Genomic DNA, 13999 nt, shown 5'->3' with positions numbered 1-13999 from the left:
TACATGTTATGTAAAGATCTATTTAACATTTTGTTCTACTCAACCAAGCTATAGAAGTAAATGTGCATTTATTTCCATATTTAACATTTCATTCAAATACACTAAGCATGATCAATATGAAGTAAAAATATTACAATTTGTAAAATGTACAGTTATGGACAGAATGGATTTTCCTGTTTGTCTTAAGGTGCTTCACAATAGGATGTGATGTAATTTTAGGAAGTGTCTGGCACTAATAGTGGAATAGTATTACTTACCTGCTGGAGTGGCAGCTTGTCAAAATGGGAAAGCTGTTCTGACATTTCTACACTTCAAAAACAAGCACTGAAGTGTACCATCTACATTTTTAAATATCTTTTTAAAGCTGGTGGACCAAATATTTCAAACTGAAATTGAGCGAACAGTAATATTTTAGCAACCAGAATTAGTGCTTTCCACTAGAGGGTAGTCAGAACAGCTTTCCAATTCAGACAGGAACTCCACAGCAATCAAAACGCTAGCAGGGTAGTCGCCGTTAGATATCATTCCACTGTTAAAGCAGATACGGACATTTTCTGAAATTACAATTCAATCTTGTGTAGCACCTTTAATTTAACCGTTGTCACTTACCGTGATATGTTACTCTTTAAACGACAACATACCTAGGACTTGATTACATCATTCCCCATGTACAGATAAAATTAAACATTTATATACATCAGTACAGTTCAACATTAAGTTAGCCTTCTCAAATGTGCAAGATTAAGCAAATGTATATACTGTAGAATAAAACAGGATTTCCTTAAATAAAATACAGTTGAAGTTTAACTGAGAACACAGGCTGCTGGTAGTAAAGAGGTTAACCTTGTCTAGAACACTGGAGGAGAAAAGGTTTGTATCTGAAGACTTAAATCAGGAGAAACCTTGACAAGTCACTAAACCAAGAGCTATACATCTCATCTGTGTAGAACCCATTGAGTCTGGAAGAAGGGTTTGACCTACAGGAACAAAGACCACCTTGCTGATCCAGCTAAATAATTGTTTATATACACATCATACCGGAGACAGTCCGTTGAGTGGTGCTATGGCAACAATCCTTAAGGTAATCTTTACCTTGGCTGTGTCACATGCAGTAGTTAGTGAGAATAACCCGTGTAGAATTGGTTTGACATAGTAAACCAAACAGAACAGGCATGTCTGTCTTGGTTGAGTTAATGTAAGATCCCTGTACAGTACCGGAGAAATGATCTGCATCCCAAATAGCACCCTATTCCCTTTAGGGTGCCGTTTGGGACACTGGCTGCTCCTATTAAACTCAGACCCACAAAATGAATCAAAAAGGTACTCATTGCACATTTGTTTCACAAAACATCGACAATTCCAACCAACTTCTTACTCCTGTGTCTCCTGATGCAAACTCAGTCACTAGGCTTGTGTCAGGACAAAATGTATTGCCTTCTTAATCATGTGATTCTTGGAGAGGATATTTTTGTCTACAGCGTAATCAGTATGAAATAGGCACTACGAAAAGACCCATTGACTGGTGAAGAATCTGAACAAACCTTGAAGTCCCATACTGTTAATTCAAACCATGACAATGTTCCCTTATCCAATTCTTCTACTGATGGTGTTTAACTGAATGAACTAATGCTGTCAGACCTCTCCTGTTCCTATAGCAACCAAGCAGGGGCTCATGGACGGTGAATGAGTCAATCACCAAAACTTGGTTCCTTAAATTCCTAATACACCTCTTCCAGTCTTGATCATCTCCAGACCTGACAAATACCTTTCCAAAAGGCAACTCCTGTAATAATCGTACAATGTAGCAAAGGTGCTAATGAGCAGTGTTACACCCAAGGGCCTTGCTGTTTTAGTTCTCCTGATCCAAAGAGCTCATTATTCCTATTTGATTGCAGACACAGGGTTCAATCAGGGCTTCAAAATAAAAGTATTTTTGGGGTGAAACAGAATCCCCTCAGGAGAGGAGGACATTAACCAAACACTTGGAATGCGCTCGACAAGTCTCAAAGCAAACAAAGTTAGGTCAGTTTTGTCTGTTCTTCCTGCTGCATTGCACTGGGGGGGGGGGGGGAGAAAGAGAAGAGAACAAGGCTAAGAGGCTTTTGGTGGAAGGAAGGGGATTTTGTTGAGGGCGTTGTTGGCTGTTGTAGCCTCTGGCTCAGTCTGTTTCAAGTTCTCTTCATGGCCACCTCTTGGGGCGGGGGTGTAGTTCTGCCTGAGAAGAGAAGCATCCACGGCCTTCATAACACAGTGTCATCATCCGTCCGTCTTTAGCCTGCATGTTGAGCTCTCCTACATTCACCTGACGTTGTGGGGGGAAACAGTCCCTTCCACATGCACCTTAGTCTTTATCTCCTTCTTCACTGCTTCCTGAGGGAGGGGGGCATAAATACAGAGTTAGAGAGGGTAGATCATAGAGATCCTATTCAATTACTATGTACGAGGTAGATAAAGCACATGCCTGTCTGTTTTCTGTAGTTTGTTTGTGTTGGTGCACTCCCACTTGCCTCCTTGTTCGGTGTCTGAGTCAGTGAGGTGTGTGAGGGAGAAGCTGGCGATGCTGGCCGGGGAGATGGAGAAGCGGGAGTAGTTGGAGTTAGAGCTACTCCAGCTGGGCTCCGGGGCACAGCCCCCGGGAGGGGAAAAGTAGTGAGAGGCCGTAGACGAAGGGGATATGGTCTTAGACACGGCCAGGTCCGAAGCTGCCTTGGAGAGGAACACCGAGGGCTCCGGGGACGAGAAGTCGTCATCCCATTCAAACCCACCACCTGAGTGGAGAGACACCTGTTTATAACCTTGATTTGGTACAATTAAAAAGAGGCAATATGGAACATTTGCCACTCATGAGCCAAAAGAGTCCCCCCCTTAAATTACCAAAATGTACATAAAAAAAATTAGCAAATGTTAAAACTATAAACATCTGCATTTGTATTACATTGTCAGGTAGGTTTCATGGAGCCCTTTAGGTTCTTCCTTGATAATGCTGATGGACGTTGGCTGTATCGTGATGACTTACCTTCTTCATCTGTGGAGCTCTCTGTGGAGTTGGTGAACCTATTCAGGTAGCTGGCTGTGGGCACAGGGCTGCTGAACTCTGACACCTGGCTGTTGGAACCTGACGAATGGTCTCCCAGCTCCTTGGTGGGGGTCTCCTACAGATGGGGAGACCAATAAGTGCAATGGTTAAAGTACTCAGTCTCATAACATTTAGACTAGGTCTAGATTGCACAGAGAGAACCTGTGAATTGTACAACAAAAAAGAACTTCAATATCACATGACATTCAAACCATTTCTAATGCATAGCCATAATATTTGTATCCTTGAGTTGTTTTGATGTAGAGTGGGGAGAACAAGTATTTGATATACTGCCGATTTTGCAGAAGAAAATCACATTGTATGATTTTAAGTAATTAATTTGCATTTTATACATTAGAAAAGCAGAACTTAATATTTGGTACAGAAACCTTTGTTTGCAATTACAGAGATCATACGTTTCCTGTAGTTCTTGACCAGGTTTGCACACACTGCAGCAGGGATTTTGGCCCACTCCTCCATACAAACCTTCTCCAGATCCTTCAGGTTTTGGGGCTGTCGCTGGGCAATAAGGACTTTCAGCTCCCTCCAAAGATTTTATATTGGGATCAGGTCTGGAGACTGGCTAGGCCATTCCAGGACCTTGAGATGCTTCTTACGGAGCCACTCCTTAGTTGCCCTGGCTGTGCGTTTCGGGTTGTTGTCATGCTGGAAGACGCAGCCATGACCCATCTTCAATGCTCTTACTGAGGGAAGGAGGTTGTTGGCCAAGATCTCGCAATACATGGCCCCATCCATCCTCCCCTCAATACAGTGCAGTCATCCTGTCCCCTTTGCAGAAAAGCCTCCTCAAAGAATGATGTTTCCACCTCCATGCTTCACGGTTGGGATGGTGTTCTTGGGGTTGTACTCATCCTTCTTCCTCAAAACACAGCGAGTGGAGTTTAAAAAGCTCTATTTTTGTCTCATCAGACCACATGACCTTCTCCCATTCCTCCTCTGGATCATCCAGATGGTCATTGGCAAACTTCAGACGGGCCTGGACATGCGCTGGCTTGAGCAGGGGAACTTTGTGTGTGCTGCAGGATTTTAATCCATGACGGCGTAGTGTGTTACTAATGGTTTTCTTTGAGACTGTGGTCTCAGCTCTCTTCAGGTCATTGACCAGGTCCTGCCGTGTAGTTCTGGGCTGATCCCTCACCTTCCTCATGATCATTGATGCCCCACGAGGTGAGATCTTGCATGGAGACCCAGACCAAGGGTGATTGACCGTCGTAGCTTTTTCAAGCAGAAATTTGCTTCCTGCAACACTAACTCAAAAAAGTTCTGGGACACTGTAAAGTCCATGGAGAATAAGAACCCCTCCTCCCAGCTGCCCATTGCACTGAAGATAGGAAACACTGTCACCACTGATAAATCCACCATAATTGAGAATTTCAATAAGCATTTTTCTACGGCTGGCCATGCTTTCCACCTGGCTACTCCTACCCCGGTCAACAGCACTGCACCCCCCACAACAACTCGCCCAAGCCTTCCCCATTTCTCCTTCTCCCAAATCTGCTCAGCTGATGTTCTGAATGAGCTGCAAAATCTGGACCCCTACAAATCAGCCGGGCTAGACAATCTGGACCCTTTCTTTCTAAAATTATCTGCCAAAATTGTTGCCACCCCTATTACTAGCCTGTTCAACCTCTCTTTCGTGTCGTCTGAGATTCCCAAAGATTGGAAAGCAGCTGCGGTCATCCCCCTCTTCAAAGGGGGTGACACTCTTGACCCAAACTGCTACAGACCTATATCTATCCTACCATGTCTTTCTAAGGTCTTCGAAAGCCAAGTCAACAAACAGATTACCGACCATTTCGAATCTCACCATACCTTCTCTGCTATGCAATCTGGTTTCAGAGCTGGTCATGGGTGCACCTCAGCCACGCTCAAGGTCCTAAATGATATCTTAACCGCCATCGATAAGAAACATTACTGTGCAGCCGTATTCATTGATCTGGCCAAGGCTTTCGACTCTGTCAATCACCACATCCTCATCGGCAGACTCGACAGCCTTGGTTTCTCAAATGATTGCCTCGCCTGGTTCACCAACTACTTCTCTGATAGAGTTCAGTGTGTCAAATCGGAGGGTCTGCTGTCCGGACCTCTGGCAGTCTCTATGGGGGTGCCACAGGGTTCAATTCTTGGACCGACTCTCTTCTCTGTATACATCAATGAGGTCGCTCTTGCTGCTGGTGAGTGTCTGATCCACCTCTACGCAGACGACACCATTCTGTATACTTCTGGCCCTTCTTTGGACACTGTGTTAACAACCCTCCAGGCAAGCTTCAATGCCATACAACTCTCCTTCCGTGGCCTCCAATTGCTCTTAAATACAAGTAAAACTAAATGCATGCTCTTCAACCGATCGCTACCTGTACCTACCCGCCTGTCCAACATTACTACTCTGGACGGCTCTGACTTAGAATACGTGGACAACTACAAATACTTAGGTGTCTGGTTAGACTGTAAACTCTCCTTCCAGACCCATATCAAACATCTCCAATCCAAAGTTAAATCTAGAATTGGCTTCCTATTTCGCAACAAAGCATCCTTCACTCATGCTGCCAAACATACCCTTGTAAAACTGACCATCCTACCAATCCTCGACTTTGGCGATGTCATTTACAAAATAGCCTCCAATACCCTACTCAACAAATTGGATGCAGTCTATCACAGTGCAATCCGTTTTGTCACCAAAGCCCCATATACTACCCACCATTGCGACCTGTACGCTCTCGTTGGCTGGCCCTCGCTTCATACTCGTCGCCAAACCCACTGGCTCCATGTAATCTACAAGACCCTGCTAGGTAAAGTCCCCTCTTATCTCAGCTCGCTGGTCACCATTGCATCTCCCACCTGTAGCACACGCTCCAGCAGGTATATCTCTCTAGTCACCCCCAAAACCAATTCTTTCTTTGGCCGCCTCTCCTTCCAGTTCTCTGCTGCCAATGACTGGAACGAACTACAAAAATCTCTGAAACTGGAAACACTTATCTCCCTCACTAGCTTTAAGCACCAACTGTCAGAGCAGCTCACAGATTACTGCACCTGTACATAGCCCACCTATAATTTAGCCCAAACAACTACCTCTTTCCCTACTGTATTTAATTTATTTATTTTGCTCCTTTCCACCCCCATTATTTTTATTTCTACTTTGCACATTCTCCCATTGCAAATCTACCATTCCAGTGTTTTACTTGCTATATTGTATTTACTTTGCCACCATGGCCTTTTTGCCTTTACCTCCCTTATCTCACCTCATTTGCTCACATCGTATATAGACTTGTTTATACTGTATTATTGACTGTATGTTTGTTTTACTCCATGTGTAACTCTGTGTCGTTGTATGTGTCGAACTGCTTTGCTTTATCTTGGCCAGGTCGCAATTGTAAATGAGAACTTGTTCTCAACTTGCCTACGTGGTTAAATAAAGGTGAAACTAAAAAAAATTAATTAAAAATCTTGAACTTCTTCCATTTTCCAATAATTGCGCCAACAGTAGTTGCCTTCTCACCAAGCTGCTTGCCTATTGTCCTGTAGCCAATCCCTGCCTTGTGCAGGTCTACAATTTTAGCCCCGATGTCCTTACACAACTCTCTGGTCTTGGCCATTGTGGAGAGGTTGGAGTCTGTTTGATTGAGTGTGTGGACAGGTGTCTTTTATACAGGTAACACGTTCAAACAGGTGCAGTTAATACAGGTAATGAGTGGAGAACAGCAGGGATTCTTAAAGAAAAACTAACAGGTCTGTGCGAGCCGGAATTCTTACAGGTTGGTAGGTGATCAAATACTTATGTCATGCAATAAAATGCAAATTAATCACTTAAAAATCATACAATGTGATTTTCTGGATTTTTGTTTTAGATTCCGTCTCTCACAGTTGAAGTGTACCTATGATAAAAATTACAGACCTTTAAGTAGGAAAACCTGCAAAATTGGCAGTGTATCAAATATTTGTTCTCCCCACTGTAAATGTTAGATACAAGTGAAACAATGTCTGTGTGCATGCAAAAGGTGACAAGTGGGTACTTTACCTGGTCGAAAAGGAAAACAGTGACATCGTCGAAGAACGACACAGCTCTACTGGCACTGTCTGAATCACTGCCCCCTGATGGCATGGAGGGTTTGGCACTGGGGGTGGCCTTCAGCAGGCTCTTGAGGTTCCGCGCTCTACTGTCATCCGAGACTATAACGGGAACCGGGTGCACCGTGTCGTCCTCGCTGTCCTCACTGGAGCTGTGCAGCCGGTACGCCCGCATGTCATCATCTGAGTCATCGCTGTTATCGTCCTCTTCGTCTGCCTCCCCGCCATCCTCCTGCCCATCAGAGCCGTCCCGCCTGCCCAGGTACCTCCCCTCCATGTCGGGCTCCTTCAACTTGGGGGTGATCTCGCTGGCGTAGGTCCTGGTTAGTTTAGCGTGGACCGGTATGTTCTCAGGAAAAGGTTTTGCTGAGGTAGCAACAGCAGGCAATGGATGCTTTTCCAGGACCTCGGTGGAGGTTCCGCTGGACTCGGAGTGACTGTGAGTCCTGAAGTCAGGGAAGAACTCCAGTGTCCCGGTTTCGTCCACACTGCCGTCGATGGACACAGGTGACGTCTTCTCCCAGTCCTCCTCTGTGGTGAGGATCAGCACAGGGAGACTGGTCCCTTCCAGGGGCTGAGGCTCGGTCTTCTCCACTCCGATATCAACCAGAGCTTCTCGAGCAATGGGAGACTGTGACCCAGCAGAAGACTCTACATGCTCCTCCTCTGTGACTTCAGGAAGAACAGATTGACCTCCAGAAACACAGCCACTGATGTCCACAGTTGGCGAGATGGCTTCTTCAAACTTCTTCTCGGGCTCGGACTCGTTGTCAGAGAAGTAAGCAGAGTCTCTGTAGCTGCCTCCCGTGAAAGATTCCTCGCCATGGGCGATGGACTCTGCCTGCTGGTCCTCACCGTCCTGAGCATCCATCACACTCTCCACCTCCGAGACGATGATTTCAGGGGGAACCAGCATGGTAGCCACTGCTGGCTCCTCCTCCTCTTCCTCTGCCAAACTCAGACCGTTTTCCTCTGAGAAGTGGTCTTTGATGATGGGCTGAGAGTTCCACTCTGGAGACTCCAGGTTCTCTGTCTCGTAGCCGCTGTCGGCTGTTTTGTACGGGGGCTGGAGCTTGTCAGGGGCTGCCGGGGTGTTTAGCTCTTCGACAGACTCCTCCAGCATGTGGCTGTTGTCCAGGGAGTCTGGTGTCTCGGCTGAGTTCTCCACAGTGGGCAGAGTGGTGGAAACACTGTCCTCCAGTAGGCTGTCCTGGCTGATCTGGTCCATGGAAGGACCAGAGACCAGCAGAGAGGACCTGTCGTGCTCGTTGTCATGTTCATGCTCAGAGAGGACGGTGTCCATTTCTGCCTCTGTATCATCTTCAACCAGGTCGCTCAGCAGATCATCACTGGTAAAGCCTTCACTGGTCAGGCCATTGTCGACAGCAATCTCACTGACATAGACTGGGGGAGAGTTTAGCGGGTCATCTGTTGGCTCTTTGATTCCTATGGATTCAACACAGTCATCCTCTGAGGCTCTGAGGCGGTCTTCAAGGCTGAGGTTTTTGGCATCCATGCACAGGGGGTCTGTAGTGGCACTTTCAGAGAGGAGTGTGGGAGACTGGTGGATATTTGCTGAACTAATAACAGGGACCTCAGCCCTCTCAGAGGTAGAGTCAAAAGCAGAGTCCATCATATTAGAGGACTGCTGCAGCAGTTCTCTAATTGGCAGCTGGTTGCTACAGATGTCCTCTGTTACCAGTGTATTTGAAGGCACCAGTGTTTTAGGGTCTGCTAGAGGTTGCAGGAAATCCACAAAACTGGGACTCATAAAGTCAAAAAGTTCCTCCTCTGCTGGGGACATGTTGCTCTCCACAGGTTTTATGGGGATCTCTGCTACATTTATGCCATCTATGGTCTCATCATCATCATCCCAAGAGTTCATTCTGAAACTGTGCTCGGGGATGTGGGTCAGACCAGGTTGAAGGAAGTCCAGTTGTTGACTCCCACTACTTTTCCCTGATAAACCAGAGCCCTCCTTCATCAGGCTCTTCTCTTTGAGGAACATGAAGTTGTCCGCTAGTTTCTCAGTATTCAGTAGCCTCATCACATCCGGGGTTCCCTCCCCCTCTGCCTCCTCTAAAGAGTCCTGGAGGATGACCTCTGAATGGCGCTCCCCTAAAAAAGAATTCCGAAAGCACTTTTCTGTTCCCTGGGCCTGCCCCTCTACAGATTCCACTCTCTGAAAACCATTTCCGTTGAGTTCTGGAAGCTCCATGAAGCCCCTGTTCCAGGATTGGGAGTCCTGTCTGGAGTCTCCTTCGCTGAAGATGTTGGTGTGGTAGGGGCTGTCATGCTCACTGGACGACCAGATGTGGCTGTCCTGGAGGTACGAGTCCTTAGAGTCTATGCTGTGGTGGAAGAAGTCTGCATCGGTGCTGGACTCATCCAAGCGGACGTCTTGGAGGGTGACAAATTTCTGCCTGTCTGAAACTGTGTCTACCTCCGGACCCCTGTTCTCCTCCACGGTGCTCTCCCCCTGCTCCTCCAACTGGATGTAGTACTCGTTTCCATTGGCTGGTTTGTGAGCGTCAAACACGGGAAGGATCCCGGGAATTGCCGAATGGGTGTTCCTGCTGTCGGAGCCCCCCGTCCTGGGGGCTGCGGGGTCTGGAAAGTGGGCCTGAATGTCCTCGCTGGGCACGGGGAAGAACATGCTGTGATAGTTGAGCGTGGTGTCCATGGCCGAGCGTCCATGGCCACTGCTGCTGTCGTAATGGTCGTGCTTGGCCGCTTCCCACACGTACTCGAAGCTCAGGCCACGGCTGGTCTCCGTGACGGTGAGCACCTCGTCCACCTCGGCCCGCAGGGCGTCATCTGCGAACTGCTCCAGAATGGGGTAGGAGGAGTGGCTGACGGTGGTCTGGCGAGTGACAGGGTTGGGCTTGAGGGAGTCCCAGCGCTGCTGGAAGTCGTCCTCCACATCCTTCTGGCCCTGCATACGCAGGTAGGTGAGCAGCCGGTGGATCTCCTCGGCCGTGGCCCGCTTGTCTGGAGTCAGCCAGCAGAACTGTAGCACTTCATACCTGCACAGGGGAGAGAGTTGAGGTATTACCTTTATGGCATGAGCCGAGGCTTTTTAAATACAGTTTGACTTCATAGCAGAACATATCGTTTCAATGTCAAGTATGCAATTCATACACTTCTCTTTATGGTAAAGTATTTAAGTTTTGTAACAATTCAGGAGACACTCCATAAATAACATGTAGTCCAGCTAGATTCAGTTGGTGTCATGTGTAGTATGGTTGGAGAGAGCGGGACTGACCATCTGTCGGAGTAGGGCAGCTCCAGCTGTGGTTTCAACAGTTTGATCTGCTGTTCCCTGATGACGTGGTTCAGGACCTCGCGGTCAGATAGGTGAGGGTAGGGCTGGGCTGCGTTCTCAAACAGCTCCCACAGAGTCACCCCCAAGGCCCTGCAAACACAGGGATCAGAGAAACACTTATGACTGGTGGAGGGATAATTACAACTCACAACCTACTGTACCCATGTGCATGGTGGCAACATGGGTCTGTGGTTAAATGCTCAATGAGATGGGGGGGGGGGGGTATTTTCATATTGCAGTGTAATAACCATATTCACATCACAATTAATAATGTTCTTAATAAAAATTATCAAAAACAGGTCCCAAAACACAAGTATTCCTCGAAGCGAAAGATTACACCGAGTTGCCCCCCACGTTTTATACTCATAACGGCCTCAATTTGTCGGGGCATGGATTCGACAAGTTATCAAAAGGGTTCCACAGTAATGCTGGCCCATGTTGGCTGCATGTCCTTTGGGTGGTAGACCATTCATTATACCCTGATTCTACCGCTTGTCCGTCAAAGTTGGACATGACATTTTTACATCTGAGCTCCTAGAGTGTGCGGCTCTCCTTTATTTTTTGGGTGTTCCACTCCGATAGCCAGGTGTGCGTTTCTTTCGCCTCTAGACCATTCTTGATACACACAGGAAACTGTTGTGTGTGGAAAAACCCAGCAGCATTGCAGTTCTTGAAACAAATCAGTGCGCCTGTCACCTACTACCATACCCTGTTCAAAGGCACTTAAATATTTTGCCTTGCCCATTCACCCTCTGAATGGCACACACAATGTCTAATTTGTCTCAAGACGTAGAAATCCTTATTTAACCTGTCTTCCCTTCATCTACACTGATTGAAGTGGACTTAACAGGTGACATCAATAAGGGATCATAGCTTTCACCTGGTCAGTCTCATGGAAAGAGCAGGTGATCTTAATGTTTTGTATAGTCAGTGCATGGGTCAATCCACAACTAGAGTTCCTTTTGCGTCTATTCAAAAACGTCCAAGTTTTCACCATTTCAAAGCCCTAGTTACTTGTTTTCTGAGGATTAATATTTATTTCACGCGATTCATTTCCGTTTGTCATTCATTTTAAGGTGAACCCTGTTATGTGAACTGAACTCTCGTTTTAATATGGTGAAACTATTCCTTTGAAAATAATTGTTCTAAACAAATAGTCAAATCATAGCGTAAAAGCAGCTGAGCTGGTGCTACTCTTTTTGGCCATTATCTGGTGTTTTGTGGTGGAAAACAACGTCTACCCTGTCACCCATAGATAGGCTAGACAATTTCAATGTTTTTGTGAAGCTTGCATTCAATTCCCACTCCGTGTTGCACACAAGCTTCCATCCCCCCGGTCACAAGGGGATTTATGGTCAATTAAAGATCAAACAGTCCACCCTGCTACTTCATTTGTCAGTTACTATGATGTTTTTGTTGAACCTCTATAATAGACCAGGCATTCACAGCTTCCATTTGGAAATGCATTTTGTCCTATTTTCCTGTTAAATAAATATTACATAGATGCTATTTTTTCTCTCTCTCAGGTGGGCTTAATGAGTACAGTGGCAGAAAAATCACTCCCTCTATACAATGGAAATAATTACATATTGTTCAATACTAACTTTGCATAATATTGTAGTCTATAGTGTATATTTATAACCCAAACCATTGGTTTCCAGATATATTAAGAGTAGATGTTACTATTCTGTTTCATCATAATTCACTGTGGTTCCTATTAAACCGGTTTGCATTGAAACACATGGGGATAATGAGCTAACATTCCTAATATTCAATTAACATATGGTTTTTGTTCAGATTACAGCATCTAGCCATGGTACCTTTATCAAGATTAGAAACAATTAAACCTCTGTACTCTCTCCAAGACATTTGGAGTGGACCGGTAGTCATTGATGCATAGAGAGAAGAATAAGATCAGGGTTGAGGGAAATCAGGCCTACAAGTAGTGGACAAAAAGGCCAACATAAGAGGGACAAGATGATGACTTTTGGGTGGGGGCATATTGTTGACCTTCATTCATCCAGGTGATTCTGTGATTTGGTCCACCAGCTGTCCCTTTGTAATACAACAGTAGAGAGGTAGATTTGAAACCGTCTTCAGACAGACTTTAGGAAAACAAGTTGAACTAATTAACAAGAATAGCAGTACAAGAAATGTGAATCAGTTTTCAGATAAACCAGTGTGTGTGTTATGGTCTTTGTGCATGGATTCTTATCCACAGAGGACCAGTGTGTGTGTTATGGTCTTTGTGCATGGATTCTTATCCACAGGGGACCAGTGTGTGTGTTATGGTCTTTGTGCATGGATTCTTATCCACAGAGGACCAGTGTGTGTGTTATGGTCTTTGTGCATGGATTCTTATCCACAGGGGACCAGTGTGTGTGTTATGGTCTTTGTGCATGGATTCTTATCCACAGAGGACCAGTGTGTGTGTTATGGTCTTTGTGCATGGATTCTTATCCACAGAGGACCCGTGTGTGTTATGGTCTTTGTGCATGGATTCTTATCCACAGGGGACCAGTGTGTGTGTTATGGTCTTTGTGCATGGATTCTTATCCACAGAGGACCAGTGTGTGTGTTATGGTCTTTGTGCATGGATTCTTATCCACAGAGGACCAGTGTGTGTGTTATGGTCTTTGTGCATGGATTCTTATCCACAGAGGACCAGTGTGTGTGTTATGGTCTTTGTGCATGGATTCTTATCCACAGAGGACCAGTGTGTGTGTTATGGTCTTTGTGCATGGATTCTTATCCACAGAGGACCAGTGTGTGTGTTATGGTCTTTGTGCATGGATTCTTATCCACAGGGGACCAGTGTGTGTGTTATGGTCTTTGTGCATGGATTCTTATCCACAGAGGACCAGTGTGTGTGCAGGTTTTTGTTCTAACAGAGTATTAACTCCTGATTCAACTCTATGGTTAGTTTATTAGTTGAATCAGCTGTGTACGGGTGGTTGGCAAGAACAAACACTTAGTCCACATTGAGCTCTGTTGATATGATTGGACACCCTCCTGATGAATAGTAATGATCAGTTTATTTTAATAACTTTAGGGGGATTAATATAATACAATTTTACATAAGAAATGTCAGTTTTGAATATTTGGAAATTAATTAAAACTGATAATTTAAGAGGTGGGCTTATAATGGTACATTCAGTAGCCATTAAGCCCAGTCCAAACATAAAAATGAGGAATGTATATTTCATTGTATCTCCACTTTTCCTACGAAGATTAGGGCAGTACATGTTAGAAATGTCTAAACTTAGATGTTGATGGGCTTAATATGTACACTTACCCTACACTACCCAAAATGCACTCTATTGGTGGAATGACCCATATTCTGATAACTAAACATATCCTTATTTAGGGGTATATGTGGTGCTGCAACGAGAGCCTCCTTATGCAACGTTGTGATTTACAGCTGTGACACGGACTGGCACGGAGCCATGAGGTCATAAGGGAGGGGCCAGGAGGGATAGGTTCCAGTGTTGCTGTGCTGCCGAGTGGGAGTG

At 45.5% G+C, this 13999-nt stretch overlaps 1 protein-coding gene across 4 annotated transcripts in view; it reads right to left on the bottom strand.

Moving 5' to 3' along the window:
* Nucleotides 1-51: 51 nt before the first annotated feature.
* LOC149978968 (serine/threonine-protein kinase LMTK2-like) overlaps nucleotides 52-13999 on the bottom strand; it is a 54457-nt gene continuing 40509 nt past the window's right edge. Inside the window, exons 10-15 of one of the 4 annotated variants that reach the window (XM_090197163.1) lie at nucleotides 10428-10577; nucleotides 7113-10188; nucleotides 3017-3152; nucleotides 2504-2768; nucleotides 2335-2366; nucleotides 2170-2302 (exon numbers count right to left, since the gene is read on the bottom strand). In XM_090197163.1, the coding sequence (XP_090053289.1) occupies nucleotides 2342-2366; nucleotides 2504-2768; nucleotides 3017-3152; nucleotides 7113-10188; nucleotides 10428-10577 (3652 nt within the window). In that variant the 3' untranslated portion in view covers nucleotides 2170-2302; nucleotides 2335-2341. Of the gene's footprint in view, nucleotides 2367-2457; nucleotides 2769-3016; nucleotides 3153-7112; nucleotides 10189-10427; nucleotides 10578-13999 lie in introns of all 4 variants that reach the window. The other 3 variants (XM_090197161.1, XM_090197160.1, XM_090197162.1) reach the window with 3 other exon arrangements.

This window comes from Oncorhynchus mykiss, chromosome 13 (assembly GCF_057628025.1).
Source record: "Oncorhynchus mykiss isolate SJ-2025 chromosome 13, ASM5762802v1, whole genome shotgun sequence".
Taxonomy (NCBI): Eukaryota; Metazoa; Chordata; class Actinopteri; order Salmoniformes; family Salmonidae; genus Oncorhynchus; species Oncorhynchus mykiss.
Note: the sequence above shows the minus strand (reverse complement) of the source record. Positions and strands in the feature narration are given on the sequence as shown.